The sequence below is a fragment of the Silurus aristotelis genome (genome assembly GCF_946808225.1).
Source record: "Silurus aristotelis genome assembly, chromosome: 18".
In the NCBI taxonomy this organism is placed as follows: Eukaryota; Metazoa; Chordata; class Actinopteri; order Siluriformes; family Siluridae; genus Silurus; species Silurus aristotelis.
Window position 1 is genome coordinate 22,173,119 of NC_139591.1, and position 22,448 is coordinate 22,195,566.

The window sequence follows — 22,448 nt, forward strand, 5'->3', positions numbered from 1 at the left end:
ATGGCCACAGTTTTGAGACAACTTAGGGAACCATTAAATGCAATCAGTTAGCGCTATAATAATTATCTTTGGGAAGCAATTAATTGTGTAATACATGTTTAAAGAACCCCCAAGGAACCATTTTGAGTTAAGAGTACACCTATCAGAGCCAGGAAATGTGTTATGGTCAGGAAAGGTGCTGTGGAATGGCATAAGTGCCCCAGTCCCAGTGAAGAAGGAGTGGCTTATGTGCACCAGTCCCAGTGAAGTAATTGTGGCTTGTCTGACCCAGTAAAGAAGGCGTGGTTTATGTGTTCCAGTCCCTGTGAAGAAGGTATGACTTTTTTGTCCCAGTTCCAGTGATGGAGGCATGGCTTGTATGATCCACTTCCAGTAAGGGAGGCGTGACATTCAAGTACATTTAAATCCCAGTAAAGCGGTGTACCTTTAGTCCCAGTGAAGAAGCTGTAGCTTTTCTGTCTCAGTTCCTGTTGGAGAAGACATGTCCTCTGTGCCTGGAGGTCCCAGTAAAAAAAAGATTTAATTTATAAAACCTGGCATGTCAGACCCTCCTAATGAAGGATCTATGTGTCCGAAGCCCCGGGAAGGAGCCATGGCCTCCTGTGTGTCCCGGTGCCATTAAAAAATCTTTTTTTCTCCCCCATAGAAAGAGGTGTATGGTCTGTACCTCAGTCCAAGCGATGGGGTGTGGCCTTTGCCTTGCTGCTGTGAAAAAAATCGAGCCACAACCTCCTGCTAGTGGCTGCATCCAAATCTCTATAAATAATATCTTATTGAATTCCTGGCTTTTGTAATGAATCTTTCATTGGTTTATTGATCACATCTGAGATAAGTAATGTATCATCTCAGACAATAACATTCACACACCTACACACACATACACACCTACACACACACACCACACACACACACACACACACACACACACACACACACTTAATCTCGTTCAGTAGCACTGCGACACTTATTTTCCCCTGGAACCGCTCTTTTCATCCTGGGCTCTTTGCCTTTTGTTTATGTCACCGAATGCATCGTTTTCTTTCTGGCAGTCGGAGCCCGAGACACACTTCGGGAGCGTTCACACCTATTTGCTGAGTCAGAGTGTAAATTGATACATTCTATTTATTTGCTTATGTGGATTGGTTTCTTTTGACACGCCACATAATTAAACGTGCAAAAAAAACGTTTTGGCTGAGGGATGTAGGACAAAAATTACTAGTTCAGTAAGCAGTATCATTATATCAGGAGTAAAAGTACTAATTTGCTGTTTAAATATGAAAAAAATACAGAGTAAAGTACTAAAAGGTCTCTCTTCAGTGAAAGCAGTGATGTATGAGAACTGAGTAATGGATGCAGTTCAGTGTTCCATTCTCCTGCCTTCTCTCTCAGACCTTTCCATAGAGAGAGTTTTCTACAGTTACAGGCACGCTGGGAGAAAACCCTCACTCTATACACACTCTCAGCACAACTGTGAGGTTACGCTCGTGCCCTCACCACAGCTTCTCAATTAATGCTCTCTATGTTTTTACTTCAACAACGAACAGCATGTTGTTTTTTTCTCTCAAATGCAGTAAGTTAAAAATATTAAAAATATTACACATTCGAATTTAATGAAGGAAAAGTTTCCCAGAATGAAAATACACTCGCTCATCAGTCCCATAGAATTAAAAATGGCTGTTGTACATGCTTTGAGAATTGAGAGAACCATGAAATGTAATTTAAGCTCAATCTATAATAATTATCTCACCAAAATGAAACCCCCATAAAATACACATACTGGTAAATTATGTACAGAGATACTCCCTTACTTCTATAAAATAACCTCATAAATCACAGAAACGAACCAGAATGCATCAAATACACCATAATATCTCAGGACACCTGATGTTTCCAGTCACATGTGGTTCTTCTCCAAATTGTTACCACAAAGTTAAAGTCACACAATTTAATTTAATAAATTGGAATGGAAAAGCATTTTCCCTTCAGTTGATCCTGTTTCAGCATGACAAGGCACCTGTGCACAAAATCAGCTCCATGATGATATGCTTGGTTGAAGTGGAAGGTCAACCCTTTCAAGCCTTACTGATAAACTGGAACTCTGATTAAACCCCAGGCTTTCTCACCTCACCTGCATCAGTACCTGACATTTCTAACAATCTCAATGAGCACAAATCTCCACTACATAATCTAGTGAAGCAGCTTCTCAGAAGAATGGAGGTTGCAGAAATTGAAATGCTCAGTCTTAGTTAATCATAGTTTTGTTTCTCTTTTTTGGTCCTCAAAACAAATTAGGAGAGGTATTTTCAATGCTACACCTCTGTTCTTTGGCTCAGTTTTTCAGGAAAACAACAGGCTAAAACACATTTATCCATGTTTTAGCATGTTTGATCCACATCTCGCAGTCAAATTGAATCCAGGTCGAAGCTCACTCAGACACTCTCTTCCTAGTTATTTTGGTCTGCGCTTGAGTGTGATTGCTCTGTTCTCACCTGCCTAAACAAAGTATGCCAAGAGGAAACATGCAGCAGGTTTCACATAAAACTCAATGCAGATCTGAGATCACCTTCAAAGAAAAAGAGAACTTTTTAAAGACTGGACTCATTATAAAATAATCACTGATGTTATTGAGGGTTTTAGACACTGTGACCTACAGAGGCATCAGTGTGACCAAGAAAGTGGAAGCGAAACAGATATAGGATTTGTATAGAGAGATGACCAAAGGATAAAGGTGCAGAGAGAATAGGCAAAAAAAAAGAGACAGAGAGAAAGAGAGAGAAGATGGTCTGAAAAACAGAAAGCTGGAGGTGGTAAAGAGGCTCGTTGAAAAACTCTGCAGTCGTCTCTCACAGCTTCAGCTCCTGTTTGGAATTTTCAGTCGTCATGGGCACCAGCTGACATTGCTATGGAAACCAAAGAGCAGAAGCGGATGTTGGCCATGGACGAAACTTGGCAGAGAAAATGGAGACGGCCTGACTAGGACGGAGACGCAAAGATGGATATTCTGATGGATATTCTGGTGGAATCTGTGAAGCTTCATTGTTTCGTCATTACCGCTGGCGTCTGAGAGGCCGACCCTGGTGCTGGCTGGAGGAGCCGAGTTTGCTGCCAGGACAGATCTATGGCATGGTGGTTTGTGCGTTTGGCTACAGGATGTCATCTAACAAAAAGGACTAACAGGACTTTAAATGGCAGGCAGCTTCCAAATAGCTTCTGTCTGGCTCCAGGTCAAGCATGAAGGATGCTGCTGTCTTGAAGCATTTGCGAACTAAAAAAAAAAAAGAATCAGGAATGCCGACATACAAACATGCTCTAAAAATGTACATACAATACGTACACTATTGATTATAACTCCCATAAATAAGTCTCGTAGTTGGAGACACACAATTGAGTAGAATGTCTTTGTATTCTATAGCCTATTTACTGGAATGAAGAAGCTCCAACTAATTCCAGCAAAACAATGACCTTATGAATAAAATGAGCTGAAGGAAGACATGGTTTATAGAGAAACATCAATGGTCTGCATTAAACATTAAATTGAACTCCAATGAACATCTTCGAGATGACTCAAAAACCTTTCTAGTAGGTATGATTGGGACCAGCTCCACATTACTGCACCTGGTTTAATTGTTTACATACTTCTTACCATATTGTCTTCTGATAGAAATCTGATCAACTCCAGAAATATATATAGTAAATAATAATATGCATCCAATTTTCTATTAAATGTCTATCCTGAGATTTAAAAGATCTATATGATTGAAACCGAATCAGTGACTCTCAGAAAGTTCTTGGTATTCAGAGTGGACTTCTGCACCATTCATTCAATTTAGACCAGTTCTTTGGGTTTCATTTAAAAAATATGGTTTCCATCCTTGTTAATTACCAGCTTATGAAAAGATTTGTTGTAAAAATTTAAAGCTTTTGTCACTGTACAAGTTAGAAATAATAGTTCATGCCTTTTTATTGTGTCACAACAGTTCTGGTATAAGAACTACCTCCAGACAGGAGAGGTCAATGCTTACTAAATTCTGATTCAGTTTTTTTCTGTATCCTGACAAACTCCTGGTTTGCCTACATTGTTTTGTAACTCATAATTTCTGCTTGCCAAAATGCCAGATATTTGAATAGAATAGCCTTTATTTGTCACATACACAGTACCTTACAGCACAGTGAAATTCTTTCTTCACATATCCCATCTTGCTCGGAAGCTGGGTCAGACATAATACAGCGCCTCTGGAGCACAGAAGGTTAAGGGCTTTGCTCAAGGACCCAAGACTAGCAGCTTGGCGATACCAGGGCTTAAACCCCCTTAAACACTGAGCAACCACTTCTCTTTTTTAATGTGTGTAATTTCCCTGGACCATATTCCCACACCCACACGTGTTTTGATGACAAGAAGGCACGTTGAACAATGGGGTAAAGGTGGTAGCTTGGTGGTTATGGCTCCGGGTTACTGATCAGATGGTCGGGGGTTCAAAACCTCTTATTGCCAAGCTACCACTCTTGGTGCCCTTAACTCCAGCTTCCTAACATCCATGTGTATGCAAAGAAAAAATACCACTGTGCTGTAAAGTACAAGTATAAAGCAACTTTTTTCTCATCTATGATTGTCAAATTGCTTTCTTGTCAATTCTCAGCCATACTGTATATTAAACCAATGATTCTCCAAAACAAAGGCTATACAAAACATTAATTATCATTGGATCACACATAATTAACAAACAGTCCTCCACACAACATCACATAACGTACACATGTGCAAACAGAATTCTGTGAAACAACACAATTAAACACAATTACACGATAAAAATCCAGCACTGACCAGTTCACCAAGCTATAAATACATCTATAATAATAATAAATCTTGTATATGTGAATTGTTGATTATTAAGCAGAAGGTATTGCAGTATTTGCTGTCTGTGATTCAGTAAACTCATACACCCGCATGGATTCTAACTTCTCAGTGTTATTCATTACATACTGCTTTGAGTTACAGCCTGAATTCAAGATACTAAACTGCAACAACCAATGTGCAAATACTTTCCAATAAGTACTTAGAGTGGTATCTTTAAGGTCATGGATTTTGCAGCTTTAGAACCTGAAGAAAGGTTATGCTCCATATATTTGCTCTGTAAAATGTTTTCGAACAGACTGTTACCATTAAAACAGTATTTAGCATTAATAGGTAGGTGCAGTGGTAATATAAAGGTTTTATATATATTGTGTAGTCAAATTGCATTCTTTAGTGCTTGAGTTCAATCACGATTATGCTTTATTAAAGATTGCATGGTCCTGCAGTACCTGGCAAACTAGTACCTGGTAGTCTAAGCAGCTACAGAGATAAAATGAAAGGTGGTGGTGGTGGGGGGGGTTGATTGGTTTGTAAGCCCCAGAGTCAGAGCAGAAATTAAAGTGATCAGAGCTCAGGCCTGGGAAAAAACATTGAGAAAAGACACTCAATTATGCACCAATCAGCCAGAGGCACCCGCTGCTCCTAACTCCACTGATTTGTACCCTTCACCAGGCTTTGGACGAGCTGGCAGGGGATGGGCATGCAAGGCCAAACTCCTCTCTCTCACACACACATGCACACACTCTCTGAAAATGGGTCTTTTCTGGCTTCCATTAATGGCATGTTTTCTATTTCCTCTGGCATGTTTTTGAATGCCGGCCATTGGTATTCTGTGCAGGTGCAAGTCCTTTTAGCAGTTAGTGACTAGACCCCTAGAGAGGGGTCAGGAGAGAGAGTAGAAAATGAAGAGTGCGCTTGGAAAAGGATAATTGCAACCTTGTTTGTGGTGGGAGTAATGTATTTGTGACGGCCAGTCTGATTACACAATTTCAAAATACAGTATCATCTGCAGGGCTGGCTATCACAATAACACATCCATCAAGGCTAAACCATCTCCCTCTGAGAAATCTGCCATCGAAAGAGGGCTCTGTGCAAATCCCAGGTCCTAAACCTGCCATCTGTAATGTAATGCGATGTCTGGCTGGTCTAATCCGGCCCCTGGTTTTCTGTTTACTTATCCCGACTTGCCAATGGCAGAGAGCTGATGTGACGGGGGATGGAAGTTGGGGGTGTCATAAAAGATGGATTTAAATAGAGCTTTTATTTACGCTTAGATGTGAACTGCAGGGAAGTTCAAATGTAGATCGTTCATGTTAACTGGATTAAGTAAAATTCAGCAAAGGAACTCAGACACAAAATGGAGGTCGAATGAAAATGGTCACTGTCCATGGTGCTGATTATTTGATTATAGAGTTGTGATGCTTCTTGTTAGAAGCTGGTCCTGCTCTTTGTTAGCCCTGGGTAAGAGGCTGATTGGGTTCAGTGTTTAGGATAATTGCAGCTCTGGGGGATACATAGTTCATCAAACACGGTTGCAGGAACCCTGCTATATGTTGATATCACTGCAAAAAATTAAAAGACAATAATAAAAGAAGGCAGAGAGAATTCTGGGAAATGACAGTTTAGGGAAATACTCTTTAGACAAGTCTTATGTTTGAGACATAGGCAGCAGCAATATCTTAATTACAATTGATCAAGGAAAGGGAGATAGACATTTTGAGTAAAAAAAAAAAAAGAAAAAAAAAAAGCTTATCAGCAAGTTTATAACAGGTTGTACCGGGCGCCATTTCATAGTCGGTCATCTGAAAAAATAATGGATTTTCAGATGACCGAATCTTGTCAAGGATTCACCAGAGCCATTTTATTGCGAGGTCTCAAGCATATCACCTTTTAAAATTTCTAATCAACGGATGGGATAGAGAGCATGCAAAGCTCTTAAGTGGGTCACTTTTCACAGTGTGCACTCTTCCTTTGATAGTGCTCATCAGAGTGCCAAATTACAGAGTTCACAGCAGAGCACGTTTGCTACATTACTTGCAAGATGGAGGGGAAAAAGATTATCTGCTTAGCTTATGTTGTTTCTTTCTTTCTTTTTTTTTATAATAGTGGCTTAGTGGTAACTGAGGCAGCTCTTACAGCATGCCATAGATCATATGTGTCGCTTCTATGGAGCAATAGGGCCAAACGGGAAACAAGAATTTTTTATTTTTATTTATACAAATGAAAAGCAAACAATGCAGCATGAAGTGTGTTTAATTTTACTTCCTGTAGGTCTTTTAATCCTGTGCTGCTTTTGCAGAAGGACAGTTTGATTAAATGTAGAATTATCTCCTTGAATTGATGCACCATTTTTTACTGGTTGGCAGTTTGTTCATCATTTACCTTCAGCAAGTTCTTTATCATGGTCAGCTGGTCAGGCTCCAGATTATAGTCAGGAACCACATAACAGCTGGAAAAGTCAGGTGTTCTAATACTTTTTGTTCATTTATTGTGTTTAGATCATCAAAGATAGTACCGTTGATAATCCCAGGGCTTTTCTTTACAATATTTTCATATCAAACATTTGCGACATTTGGCAGACGCCTTTATCCAGAGCAACTAGCAGTTATCTCTTTAATACAACTGAGCAGTCAAGGGTTCAGGACCTTGGTCAGGGGCCCAGCTGTTTGGAGCTGCCGGGATTTGAACTTGTGAACTTGTGACACCACACTGCTCAGAGTTTTCTTCAATCACAACCAGCTTATAAAGCATTAAATTATTACTTTATAACCTTTTAAGAGATTAACATGGATCCAGCTTGGATACAGCCTTCAAGTTATCCATTCTTGTTGAACTGATCAGATAAACATCAGTAGCTGAATGTAAATAGGAAGTCAAAAGCAGTACTTCTGGTGTAATCTTTTTCCTGCACTACAACAGATCAAGGTGGAGAAGACTTGGGGTTGATAAGGAGCTTGTGTCGAGCGGCTGAACGGGTTGCTACGTGAGTCTAAGTGATATTGATTCATAGATGCTTTCTCGCCACCTGCAGCTAACAACGCTGGGTGTCAATTCATTTGCACAGTTTTGTTTTTCATTCTAAAACTAAACTGGACACAGAAGCACAGAGGTGCCAGAGCAGTTTATTTTTTATTTTTTCACCCTATTCTACAGAGACAACACACAATGACACAAAAACTCTACACTGCTCTGCTTTTACAGGTATTAAGTAAATGTGACTTAAAGCTACTTCACTGAAGGGGAAAGGACATGTCGAATGAATGGAACTTACAGTATTTGGTTTTTTTATTTGTTTACTTTAACTTTATCCAGGTGAAATTATTTGAACTTGTGTGCCTTGGTCTTGTAAGCCATTCTTATTCTTATTCACTATGTGGACAAAATTTTAAGACACCATACAATTGGTATGTCTTTTTGGAACGTCCCATTCCACACTTCACTCTTCAGAGATGTTGTTTCAGTAGATTATGTAGTGTGCTTTTGGAGATCTGTAGAGATTCGTTCAGCCACAAGGGGGTTGATGTAGGTGAGAAGAACATTCAGCGTAAAGCAGATCTACGTTGAGCTGGGTTCAGGCTCAGCAGCATTGCCATGCTGAAACAGGTTTATATCTCTTAATCTACATTGGAAAATCGTATGCTTCAAGATTTCACCAAAACTTTATAAACATAAACATATGTTTATAAAAGGTGTCCCAATAGTGATCTAATTTATCCCAAGGGTGTTCAGTAGGGTTATGATTAAAGCTCTATAGTAGGCCACTCGAGATCTTCTACTCAACATCATGTAAACCATATAATCCTGGATGCTGTAAACTCCACAGATTGATCTCAGGAGCGGTCTGGGAAGTTCACAGCGGCCATATTGAAAGGCTGCAGTGGTTGCTGGGAACTGAAGTTTCCAATTGGTTGAGATTTGACACCTTCTTTGAAAACTGTAATTGCAAAAGCAACACACGAATCTGTAATAAATGCGCTGTAGTAGTAACATCTGCATGAGTTGTTTAATTTCTTTATATTTGTTTCTTCTTAATTGTTTATTGCCATTTTGTGTTTAATTAGTTCTACACAACTGAGCCTTGGATTTTTTATGTTTTTTGTTTCATACTGCACAATTGATCCTAATTAGCTTGCTTTTAGTTCTGTTTTCCAGCAGTGGCACTAAAAAACAAACAAAAAAAACCACACAAAAAAAGCGCATTGTGCAAATGCACTAAAGAAACTAATCCTAATAATAAATAAAGCATAAATAATAAACAGACGCTCCTACACATAGGTAGACACACAATTGCTCCTCGTGTCCTTTAACTTACAGTATAACACTCTGCCCGCATGTCGACAAACAACACAAAATGTAAATACACATCAGCGCTCTGCCACTTTTCTGCTCTCAGCCAGCCATAATGCAAAACTGAAAAGAGACTGATGCAGGAAATTCTTAATGTGTCAGTGTATGTGTGTGTTTTAAGTGGCGAGAATGTGTTTGTTTAATGATATCCTATGTTTTGCCATCACAGCCTGTTACCTTGGCAGTCACACTTTGCAGCTTTTTCTTCATGGCTTGCACGGGTCACACAAAATGAAGGACTTCCTGTAAAATGCGAAAACTGTAAAATAACACATAAAGACACATTATTTTCATCACCAGTGCTTTTTATGGTGCTTATTGTGTCACTCAATATGAAACCTTGAAAAGCTCAATTTAGATTTCTAACAATTTCATCAAACACCTTATGACCAATCAGAGAGAATTCAGCAGCTTTGTGATCTTTTGAATGCTCATTTTTAAGTTTTGGATTATTTCTGTTCATCAAGTGAAATTCTTTTGGGCTGTTTCGCTCCTGCACGTTTCAGCTACGAATCAGGTGTTTCCTCATCAATTAGCCTATCGATTTTCCCAAATACAGAAGAGATTTAGCCGTCAGAACAAATAGAGCTGATGAGCTGCGAGCGAAAACTAGGAAAAGACTGGCACACTTGTTGAAATCAGGTTCTTAAAAAAAAATAATAATAATTTCAGGGGGGTTGCATCTGAAATCAATCACTTTTGGATGAGTTCTGTAGCAGGAGATCTATCACTCCAACTCATGTAAAGCATCCTCCTGGAGATGGCTTTGTGCACAGGGGTATTGTCATGCTGTAACATGTTTGGGTCTCATAGTTCAAGTGAAGGGAAAATGTCATACTACCGAATTCAAAGACGTCCTTTACAGATGTGTACCTCCAACTTTGTAGTAACAGTTTGGTGAAGAAGCAAATCAGGCTGGAAAAGTCTCGTTCTTTTTTTCCATATGTTGTAAAGAAGCATGCTGGACAGATTTTCATATGCACATTGGCAAAGGTACAGAATCTATAAACAGACTCAAGGTAAAAAAAAAGACAAAGGGTCAAGCAATCAACAAATAGGATGTCAAGGGTCAGGCGAGAGTCAAGAACAGGTCAGGGTTTAATAGTAAACAATATTCAATGGCATGATTCAATGGCGTCTACTTCGTATGCTGAATAAAGCCTTTTTTAAGCTCTGTGTGTGTGTGTGTGTGTGTGTGTGTGTGTGTGTGTGTGTGTGTGTGTGTGTGTGTGTGTGTGTGTGTGTTTGGGACTGCAAATAGTTGTGTTTAATTAGTGAGATGTTGACTGTAAGAACTATAGTGTGTGTGGGAATGTGGGAATTGGTATCTGTGGCAGCCATGTTTGAAAGTCACACCGTCTCTTGGGAATTGGAATCCGAATTAAATATTTTTCTTCTCCTTTCGGCTTCTCCCATTAGGGGTCGCCACAGCGGATCATCCGTCTCCATCCCCCCCTGTCCTCTACATCTGCCTCTTTCACACCAACTACCTGCATGTCTTCCCTCACCACATCCATAAACCTCCTCCTTGACTTTTCTCTTTTCCTCCTTCCTGGTGGCTCCATCCTCAGCATTCTCCTACTGATGTACCCCATGTCCCTCCTCTGCACATGTCCAAACCATCTCAATCTCACCTCCCTCACCTTGTCTCCAAAACATCCTCTCTGCTCGTTCCTTTTAATAAACTCCTTTCTAATCCTGTTCGTCTTTGTCACTCCCATTGAAAATTTGAGTACCTTGCATTCCCCACCACCTCCAGCTCTGCCTCCTGTTTTTATGTCAGTGCCACACACACACACACACACACACACACACACACACACACACACAGACAGTGCCCCAGTGCACAAAGCCAGCTTCATGAAGATATGAGTTGGGCCTCCTCATATAAGATCTCCACTAACACAATTGCGGCTGAAGGAGTCTCCACAAATGTCCACAAGCCCACTCCAAAATCTTCCCAGAAGAGTGGATGTTATTATAACAGCAAACAGGAACTTAATGTAGAATTGGATGTTCAGAAAGCATGTAATAATCTGCCCAGGTGTCCACAAAATTCTGATCACATATTGTAAGCATAAAATTGTAAGTCACAGCTGGAACACCTGTTAAAGTCGCTTTTACAGAGACATAATCAATTCCTTTTGATCTGTAAATTCAAGTGTGATGTGTAGAAAAGGAAAATGAACAATGAGAGTAAAAATTATTATTAAAATGATTCATCTCAGTCTCTGGTCTGTCCATGTCATTCCCCTCAGCGCTCACTCCATTTTTTTCTCGCTTCTCTGTTCTTGATCTCGCCGTCCCGCTGGTTTTGCATTTGCCGCGGCTCGTCTGATCTCGCCCTCGGACATGTGTTTCACTCCAGCGAATGTGTGTCTGGTTGCGTTGCTGTCACACAAACCCCTTGTGCAACATCTGTGTCATTTTCCCTGCAAGTGCCAGTGCCACTTTACATTTCCCTCCTAGTCCACCACACACACACTCACACACACACACACACACACACACACACACATGGATTGTAAAAAAAAAAAAAAAGAAAAGAAAAGAAAAGGGAGAAATTATCCCAAATTGGATGGTGTGATGAAGTGTGCATCCTTACTTTTAAGTGACAGACAGACAGACAGACAGACAGACAGACAGACAGACAGACAGACGGACAGACAGACAGATAGATAGAGCGAGCGAGCAAGCGAGCGAGTCATGTTGGTTTAAATTTCTTTTCACTTTCCAGAACCTTCTCTGCTCCAAAATAACTCTTACATTGTCCCATTTAGACTCCAAATAACTTTTTTTCCACTCATTCACTGTCCAAGCTTTTGCAAGCAGATTAATAGTTTATTGGTGATTTGTGGTACGAGTCTCTGGTCTCAGGATTTTGGAAATTTCAGAGACTTCATTCATTCATTCATTCATTTTCTCCCGCTTATCCGTAATCCGGGTCGCGGGGGCAGCAGTCTAAGCAGACCCCCGCCTTCGACTGCTGCCCAATCCTCACAGCACCGTCCCTTATGGTCCCTCCTGCAGGTGGTGAGCCCACGGGAAGATTTCAGAGACTTACTTTATTTTATTTTTATTCTTTTCCGGATTCACTTCCGGTTTCTGTCCATTGCGATGGACAAGCAGAAGACATGCTGAACCATGTGGCAGACTGGGTAATGAAGCAGGAGACAGTGAGTGAAATGAGACCACACACACACACACACACACACACACACTGAAAAAGCCTGCCAGAGTAAAGTTTGTAGTGACAAGTAACATGATCTCGACGGTCTGTTCCTCTTTTACTGTCACATTCACGTGAAGAACAGAGACTGAGCTACACCACCTGTTTACCAAAATATTTTGTCTGCCTGTGGATACACACAACCATACTCATGCCCACACTGCACACACACACACACACAAAGACACACACAAAATGATAAGTGTGATATCCGTCAACATGGCTGCTGTGTGTAAAAAATGAAAGCTAATTAATCTGCTTCACTGTGTGTAGTGTGTGTATTTAGTGTGTGTATGTGTGTGTGTGTGTGTGTGTGTGTGTGTGTGTGTGTGTGTGTGTGTGTGTGTATCGTGTTCAGACTGCAGTGTGTGTAGTGTGTGCGAAAACCAAATGCTAACTCTATTATGCTTGACTTCCTGGCACTGAAATACTGTAGTGCCACGGAGCTAGCATGCTAAGACAAGTGTGAGCAAATTAGCACCTTAATCCAATTGTGAACAGAAAAAACAAAAAAAAAATCTCTCTCTCTCTGTCTCTCTCTCTCTCTCTCACACACACACACACACACACACACAAACACACACACACGCACACACACTACTACAGTTACATATTTAGCCCTGACTGATAGAAAGTGCTGACACTGGAGACTCCTTTCATAAACACTAAACAAAATCATCATCATAAACATTGATTCCATTCTGTCCAGAATCTTTTCCTCCTCCTGTTATAGCATTAATGTTACCATGGAGACTTAAAAACTGCCAAAATAAATAACAAAACAAAAATTAAGTGCCAATAAATCAACAAATAATTAAATAAACGTGATGATGACGATGATAAAATGTGATGACGATAATAATAATAGTGATGATAAAGGTGATGAGGATGGTGAAAATAATGTTGATGAATGTGATGATGATGATAATGATGAAGGTGATGATGATTATTATTAGTTTGCGTTTACAGTATAATAAATACATTTTCTTCAATTTTGTACATTGTCTATCACACAACCCCCCCGAGCACAAACCGTTACTATGGAAACATTATGGCGCCTGTGTGAATGATCTCTGTAGCTAGCAGAGTCTCGCTGTTTCCAAGCCACATTTCCTCACAGTGTTCCCTCACGGTGTTTCCTCGTGTGTTCCCTCACGGTGTTTCCTCGCGTGTTCCCTCGCGTGTTCCCTCACGCAGCCTCGTGTTTGTGTTTAGGTTCACTTCATACCAACATGAATGTGTGTAAGCTCACACGAATCAGCTTGAAACTTTGCCCACTCACCAGGAGATCTATCGAGCTGCCAGATTAGCAATTCGGCAGTGAGTGCTGGACACACACAGACACACACACACACACACACACACACACACACACACACACACACTTGACATAATTATTAATGCAGCTAATTAAAGCAATGCTACACCTGGCGCTAACGCTAACCTTAACCTTAGGAGCTAAAAGGAAGTGTTTTAACACACACACACACACACACACACACACACAATCACACACACACACACAAACTCACACACACACACACACACACACACACACACACACACACACACACACACACACACATTTGTTTGTTTGTTTATTTATTCATTAATGCATTCATTCATTTCTCTGCCAGTCGTTTTCTCCCCAACACTGACTTTATCTCAGGAACATCACTGTACAAACATCTGATTCAACTGTGCAGCTTTTCACCATCATCTCCCTCATTACTCATCTACGTATCTCTCTGTGTTCGCTCCTTTCACTTTTATCACTTGTTCCTCATGTCGTTCTCAAAACCCCTTCATCCATCACGCCATCCGCGCTCATTCCTCACAAACACGGGTTTCAAATGAACCTGTTGTGCAGTCAGTGTTCACATTCATCCCAAATATATTCAGTAGGGTCGGAGCTGTACAGCAGGAGATCTTTCACATATTTCAAACCATAGAAAGATTATCTTTATAAGGATGATTCTATCGCATTCAAAGACGTCCTACAAGTGTGTGCCTCCGACGCCATTGTAACAGTTTGGTGAAGAATATATATACATACGGGTGGAAAAGTTGGGTGTCCCAATACTTTTGGAATATAGTGTGTATATGCAAACACTCTTGAACTGGTGACTCCTTTTATAAACGTCAGACACTAACATCTTACAGAAAACTTCACCATTTCAACTCACGTCTCATGAAACGTACGTGTGCACGTTCCAATGGACGATCTGTTGCTATAGTAACAATGGCAATTAGCATACATCTGGAACTTGCACCTGCACTGCTGTTACAGCTGCTGTTGTGCTGTTCAGGAAATGTAACATCTGGAGTTGGAAATCTAAAATGAGTCGGTTTGAGGGGCAATATATTGTAATACAACTCCAATTCAAAAAAAGTTGTGCAAAATGTAAATTATAAATCTGATGGCTGCAAAAAAGTTGGGACAGGTCCATGTTTACCACTGGGTAGCATCACGTCTTTTGTCTGTATAAAATCTGGGAACTGAGGAGACCCGCTGCGCATGTTTTGAGACAGGTGTTGTCTTGTATGTGTCTAAAACAGGATTCTAGCTGCTCAACAGTTCTGGGTGTCCTTTGTTGTGTTTTTCATTTTAATGAAGCACCAAATGTTTTTAATTGGTGAAAGATCTGCAGGCAGGTCGGTTCAGCACCCGAACTCTTCTACTACAAAGACATGCTATTGTACTAGATGCAGTTGTCTCGCTGAAATATTCAAGGCCTCTACTGAAAAATGAAAGTAAACATTTGTTGTTGTGAACCCTGTATTTACAGTTCAGCCTCAATAAAGCTTTCTTTTCTCTCTCTTTCACTGTTCCAGGTTCCTCACCAGATGAGTGCCCTGACCTTCTTTCGTTACGAACAACCCGTTCTGGATTACTGCCAGGCCCACCAGCCCATGCGCCTAAATGTCAACTATGATTGCCCGCCTCAAAGCCTTGATGATCTAGCGCCTCGTGACAGGGGCACCATTCAGACCGTTGCTCTGCCAGCTGTTCCACCCTCCAGCTCACCTCCTACCCTGAGAACCCCCATCCAAGGCCCCGGTGTTCCCTATCCGGGCACGGAGCGCTCCATAAAGTACCCGTCCATCGAGCGTCCCACTAGCACCCTCACCTTCGGACGCTAGCGCTCGACTTCGGACGCTCTAGCGATTTCTTTCGAATGCTAATGACTCTTTGGAGAGTTAGCAGCCTTTCGAAGGAGTGAAAAGTTTTACTCCGGAAAAAACGAACAAAAAAAAACTAACGGATCTAACTTTTTACGTGGACGGATTCTTCTTCTTCTTCTTGTGAACTTTTTTTGTTTTGTTTTGTTTTCTGGAATAAAAAAAGAGAAGGATCTATAAACGAGCCGAACCGACGACTCAGACGTTCGATCCGTGCTCCATGCCGGTCAGCTCTATGTACAGGGAGACAGGATTTCATTTGTGATTTTCTGTTGTCCTTTTTTTTCCCGCGTTCTTTTTTCCGACACAAACGCTGCTCTTCGGTGTCCTGCTCAATGGAAAATTGAAACTCAATACAGAATGCGTGGCGCGTTAAATGGCACTTTCGTCGCTGTTCTGTGTCCTTTCTCGTGCCAACACGACGGGACGTTGCCTTTGAAAAGCTGATAATGGTGATTCACTCACGCTGTGTCGAGAACGGAACTAAAATGTGAAATAAACAAGTTGCGTAGTGAGAGAAAAAGAAACGAGGGGTAAGGGGTTGGTGGGGGTGGGGCAGGGGTGCAGGTGCGAAGACACACTAGGGCCAAGATGTAAGGGAAAGCATGTTCATGTTTAGCAGCGCTCGAACACATCTAACTGTTCTTTTCAGTTCCGTTTCCACCGAGTCAGCGTTTGATCTGTGATAAAGCTCTGGACGTCCTGTTCGGATTCCGACGTGAAGATGAAGTTCTGCCGTCTCAGTTGAAACCGTTGTAAAGTTTTCCCGTGTAGAACTTCCCGAGACGTGCACCAGGTACCAAAGATCAAGCGTTCTATTCAGATGTACAGTTCACACACCATCAGTTCCTCTGGTGGTAGCAAACCCAGAGAAACGTCAAACACCAGAAATAGAAACAATCGTAATAGAATTGATCTCAGTTGGAGATCAGATGGTAATGATGAAGTAAAAAGCATTAGCGTCAAGGCTAGTCCAGAGTGCATACATGTGTTTCTCCAAAACAAGTTTCCAATCTCCTTAAATTATTTGCTGACCTTAAACTAGAACAAAAACAAAGAAGTCAAATATGATTAGGATTATTAGCGTTTGCGAATATCTTTGACAATTGACTTGGGTGAAATTAGTTTTACTTTCAGATGATTCAAGGTGTAGTCAGGAACTGCTTGTTGGCGGTGGCAATTGCTGGATGGTAAAAACTTTGGCTTAAATAGTAGCCCAAAAGTTTACTAGTAAACATGAGGTGACGTACTGTGACAGGAAGTGAGATTGTCCGGTGAGGCGTGTCTAAATGAGAATGGAAGGAAGTGGGTGGGGCTTACAGGCAAGATGTGTTCATGAAACTTTTGCAAATGTCAATCAGCCCAGATTTAAATGTCGATAGTTGTGTGTGTAATGAAGGAAAATAGAAAACGTTTTTTGGAATAAATCATTCTATCAGGCAAGTCTACTGAAAAATTCTAGTCTGTTTTCTAAAAAGAACGTGAGTATGTTAGTCAGGATTTACTGAGGAAAAAAAAATTCGGATTGGAACTGAATTCCGCAGTGTGTCAGGATCCCATTCGGTCTGATTTGACCATAAGGAGGCCAAATAGATGGTCGCTTGCGGCGTGTTTAGCGCTTTGACCTTCTGGACATTGGAAGATGTTTGAAATAGATTTCCATGTTCGGTATTTCCGAGGTGTCCCAAGAGCGCCGAGACGTTGAATGTTTCTACACTAGAAGCCATGCTTTCATCTACAGGAAGTCCGTTCCCCCGTTGGCGCGGTGTCGGAGCGGCGGTGATCTGCACTCATTTTTACTTTGTGAATGGAATCCAGATCTAAAGAACACTGGGATTTGTTGCCTGTAAACATGGATCTTTGATTTTTTTTTTTCCGTCACCCTGTGTGCCTGTGTGTTCGGACTTAACACGATGAATGTGGATCTTGTTCCCCACCATTCGTGGATTTTTTTCTGGATTCTTTTTTTGTGTTTGTTTGTTTTTAATCCTTCTCTCCTGCACCACGCATGTCGAGGTCAACACAAAAGCTGTCCGACTTTCATTTGACCTTGACTTATTGACAAGGCGATGATTCAGCCTTGCTGTGAGAGACACGGCACACACACACTCCCCCCCCCCCCCCCTCCCCAGGGGTGTTTGGTGACTCTGCACAATGTTTGCAGACTCTAATTAATTAACACACAGGACATGTTTATCTTGTACATAGAGAGGAAAAAGTATCACGTTGTTTGCTTCTTGATGCACACACACACACACACACACACTCACGAACTCATGCACTCGCACACACACTCACATACACACGCAGATGGTGAACAGTAGGTGTTGCTCTTTCAAGACTGATCTCAGAGCAGCCGTGAGAGAAAATCTTCGGTAATATAATCCATGTTTTAAAGGTCGATATTTTTCTATCTGCTCTCGTGACCTTTGCATCTCATCGTGCTCATTAGTTTTCATAATCCGTCCTTTTGCTCGGCGAAGGCACGCGGCGGAGCGTGACAGTGTAAAGATTTTACGGGAAAAAAATAAGGTCTTGTCATTTGAACAACGTTCCACATGGTGTCCGTGCGCCCCGGTTTCATTCTGCCGTGGTATTTTTCCCTCTCTCTATATACTGTATACGTCGGTTCAATCTCCTCTGCTGTGTTTTGCAATTTTTGAAAAGTCCGGGCAATACCCACCTACACACAAACACACACACATGCATACACACACAAAAAAGTGATTAAAAAAAATAAGCAAAAAGAAAAAAAAATATATCTACATGTACAATAAGAGTAGCTTGTGTTGTGTTCCAAAGCTTCATGTATGAATAATGAGCTGTTGAATTGATATTCTTGTTAATGCCGTGGAAGTTTTACCCACAATGCTCCAGCGTCGCCAACAAGAAAGAAGAAAAGAAATAAAGTCTGTAAAAAAAAATCAGAAGTGCCCTAAACCCTCTGCCCTGAGAAAATTTGTGAGACATCTCAGCAGTTATACTCTGTTAGATGTATGTGCCGGTTCAAAAGTTGGTCCGTGGCATCGCCCAATTAGTCCTGTTCGCTTGGATGTGCATTAATGGAAATGCAAAAGAAAAAAAAAAGAGATAAAAAGAGAAAAAAAAGGAAGCTGTGTGACTGTGTTCCAAAACTGCTTATTGGTTTGACAAGTGCTGGTCAATAGACGCTTCTCGAATGGTATGTGTTGTAGGAGTTCACACAGGGAAACAACAACACAGAGATAAGCAAAGAAATGGATCAATGATTCTGTGCTCTGAAAAGGAAAAGACGGAGATACAATACCAGAACTCACTACTGGTATTCTGGATACACTAATCAAGTGCCACTTATTATTATTTCATTCATACATCCGAGCAGCCATGGGGTAAAGGGTCTTGCTCAAGCTAAGTCTTGCCTTTACAGTGGTTAGAGTACAGGTAGATGTTTGGTCCAACGCTTTGGACCGATAAGATCACACAGGACATTGTTAAACTAAATGGACTATGTGAACACCTAAACATATGATCGATATGTGTTTTTTGAATGTCCCATTTCACATCTCGTCCACTTATTATAACCTTCACCCTTCTGGGAAGATGTTCCAATGGATTTTTTTGAGATTTGTAGAGGTACAGGTACTGATGTAGGTGAAGAAGCCTGGGATGCAGTCACCCTGGGATTGAGATCAGAGCTCTATGGGTGGCCATTTAAGGTCTTTCACTCCAACCCATGTAAAGCAGATCTTCATGGAGCTGGCTTCATGCACAGGGGCATGTATTATCCTGAAACAGTTTTGGGTCTCCTAGTTTAAGTGAAAGGAAAATTTTATCCAAGCATCGAAAGACGTTCTAAAGAATTGTGTGTCTCTAAATGTAAAGTCCAGAGTCCCAATAGATTTGTGCAATACACTGTATATACAAAACATTTTCTTAACCATTTACATACAGTAATGTGATTGGCTGCAACAGAATCTGCCACAGAAGCCTATAGGAAAGTGTTTAAGGCATTGGGTTCCTGATTGGGCAGGTCAGTGGTTCAATCTGCTACGGTTGGGCCCTTGAAAAAGGACCCTTAATGATCCAGGTTATCATGGCTGACCCTGCACTCTAAAGACTTCCTTTATCTATCTATCTATCTATCTATCTATCTATCTATCTATCTATCTATCTATCTATCTATCTGTCTGTCTGTCTGTCTGTCTGTCTGTCTGTCTGTCTGTCTGTCTGTCTGTCTGTCTGTCTGTCTGCAGGGTTGGTTGGTTGGGTGGTTGTTTTCTGTCATGTTGCTTCTGTTAAATCCATTACATTCGACAATAAGAATTGATGCTGTACATTATAGCATTCAGTCCAACGTATTCCATTTGAGACGCCGTTAATCCTCGAGGGACTCCGAGATCCTCATGAACAATTTGTTTCATTCCTATTACATTTTGTGCCTCAGCATACTGACATAACGAGGACAGGACGATACAAAGTCTGCACGGGTTACGCAAAGCCCAAACCACCCATTTGCATCTTCATATTGTCAGTGGAGGCCAGCGGAGCTCCAAATCCTCGTGATATATGCTGAGGTGTTTTGTCCTTATTATCTTTTGTCACTTCGTGTTAGCTTGTTTTCTGAAATAAGGCTCATCTGGAGACATTATATGGAGACATTTCCCTGCCGCTTCAGAGGTCCAATCAAGCATAAAGAGTGTGACGGGCTACATCACATTAGCCGTGTGTGTGTGTGTGTGTGTGTGTGTGTGTGCGCATGATTTGTTCTGCACCAGGGAATAGACGCTTTTCAACCCATTTGTCCTTTGATCAACTCATTAGTGAACCACCGATTGCACCTTCAAGCTGATAGAACGTATCATGATGGTATTGTTTATCAATCGAGGACAAAGTGGATATGTACGATCGCTTCTTGGTTAAGTAGATGACATGTCTATTTAACCTGGAATACACAAATTGGACAGGGACAACCCTTGTACTTCTGTAGTCAATCTATTCAAGCATTCACTATGAGCTTCAAGTCAATACAAGTTATTGAATTTTTAACCTATATACACTATATGGACAAAAGTGTGCTTTTTGAGCATCTCATTCCACATATAATCCCTTAATTTAATCCCACATTAATCCCACATTTTGCTCTTATAATAATTTCCACTCCTCTGGGAAGATGTTCTACTAGATTTTGTGGAGATTCATTCAGCCACATGGGTGTTATAAAAGTCAGGCAGTGCTGTAGGTGTGGCAAAGAGATTTAATAGTTTGGAGAAGAAACACTGGAAGTCTAGAAGTCATGTGTCTTGAATCACATACTGTATGGCTGAAAATTCAGGTGTATTTGAAATTAGGAATTCATTCATGAATAACTTTGAAACTGCAGCAGAAATTTAAGCGTTAATCAATTTTCAACTTAGATACTATTATTATTAATATTGTTTTATTTCACACGCGATTGTACATTTGTCTATTTTTGCATTATTGCATTGCAAAATGTTTTGTCTGGAATATTTTCTTACATCTAAAATAAAACTGCATGTAAAACTTTAAAGCACTCGCACTACTAAAGATGTAACCACTCCAACAATGGTAGATTCTTCTGCTTTCAGCTTTCCCCTGTCCTCTACATCTGCCTCTTTTAAACCAACTACCTGCATGTCTTCCCTCACCACATCCATAAACCTCCTCCTTGGTCTTCCTTTTTTCCTCCTTCCTAGTGGCTCCATCCTCAGCATTCTCCTACTGATATACCCCATGTCCCTCCTCTGCACATGTCCAAATATCTCAATCGGGCCTTCCTCACCTTGTCTCCAAAACATCCTACATGCGCTGTCCCTCTAATAAACTCATTTCTAATCCTGTCCATCGTCATCACTCCCAACGAACATCTCAACATCTTCAGCTCTGCTACCTCCAGCTCCACCTCCTGTCTCTAATCCATACAACATCTCAGGTCTCACCACAGTCCTGTAAACTTTCTCTTTCACTCTCACAGATACTTTTCTATCACTAATCACTCCTGCTATCACTCTTCTCCATCCACTCCACCATGCCTGCACTCTTTTCTTCACTTCTCTAACTCCATTACTTTGCACTGTAGACCCCAGGTACCTGAACTCCTCCACCTTTTCCACCTCTTCTCCCTGCAACCGCACCACTCCACTGCCCTCCCTCTCATTCATACACATGTACTCTGTCTTACTCCTACTGACTTTCATTCCCCTTCCCTCCAGCATGTACCTCCACCTCTCCAGGCTCTTCTCAACCTGCTCCCTACTCTCACCACAAATCACAATATCATCCACAAACATCACAGTCCACCGAGACTCCTGTCTGACTTCAACCGTCAACCTGTCCATCACCACTGCAACCAGGAAGGGGCTCAGTCCAACCTCCACCTTGAACCAGTCTGTCGTTCCTACTGCACACTTCACTGCTGTCACACTGTCCTCATACATGTCCTGCACCACCCTCACATACTTCTCTGCCACACCAGACTTCTCACCTTCCGAAATCCTGTTAAACAATCTTGTTTAAAACTCCATGCATCTCTCCCAAACATCTCCATGCTTCTACCGGTATGTCATCTGGTCCTACCGACTTTCCACTCTTCATCCTCTTAATCGCTGCTCTCACTTCCTCCTTACTAATCCTATCCACTTCCTGCTTCACCATCTTCACACCATCCAACCTTCTCTCTCTCTCTCTCTCTCTCTCTCTCTCTCTCTCTCTCTCTCTCTCTCTCATATTCCTCATTCATCAGCTGCTCAAATTACTCCCTCCATCTTCTTAACACACTCTCCTCACTAGTCATTTCAATCTCCACCCTTTATTGCTCTAACTTGCAGCACATCGTTCCCA

General features: G+C 41.2%; 2 protein-coding genes across 2 annotated transcripts in view; one reads left to right on the top strand and one right to left on the bottom strand.

Moving 5' to 3' along the window:
• Positions 1-18,681, top strand: part of LOC310741170 (leucine-rich repeat transmembrane neuronal protein 4) — a 116,787-nt gene extending 98,106 nt beyond the window's left edge. The window contains exon 3 of the mRNA XM_083568773.1: positions 15,264-18,681. Coding sequence (XP_083424899.1) covers positions 15,264-15,572 — 309 coding nt within the window. The 3' untranslated portion in view covers positions 15,573-18,681. The remainder of the gene's footprint in view (positions 1-15,263) is intronic.
• The window catches only part of adra1ab (adrenoceptor alpha 1Ab), a 445,038-nt gene that overhangs the window by 119,456 nt on the left and 303,134 nt on the right, over positions 1-22,448 (bottom strand). The window lies entirely within an intron of this gene.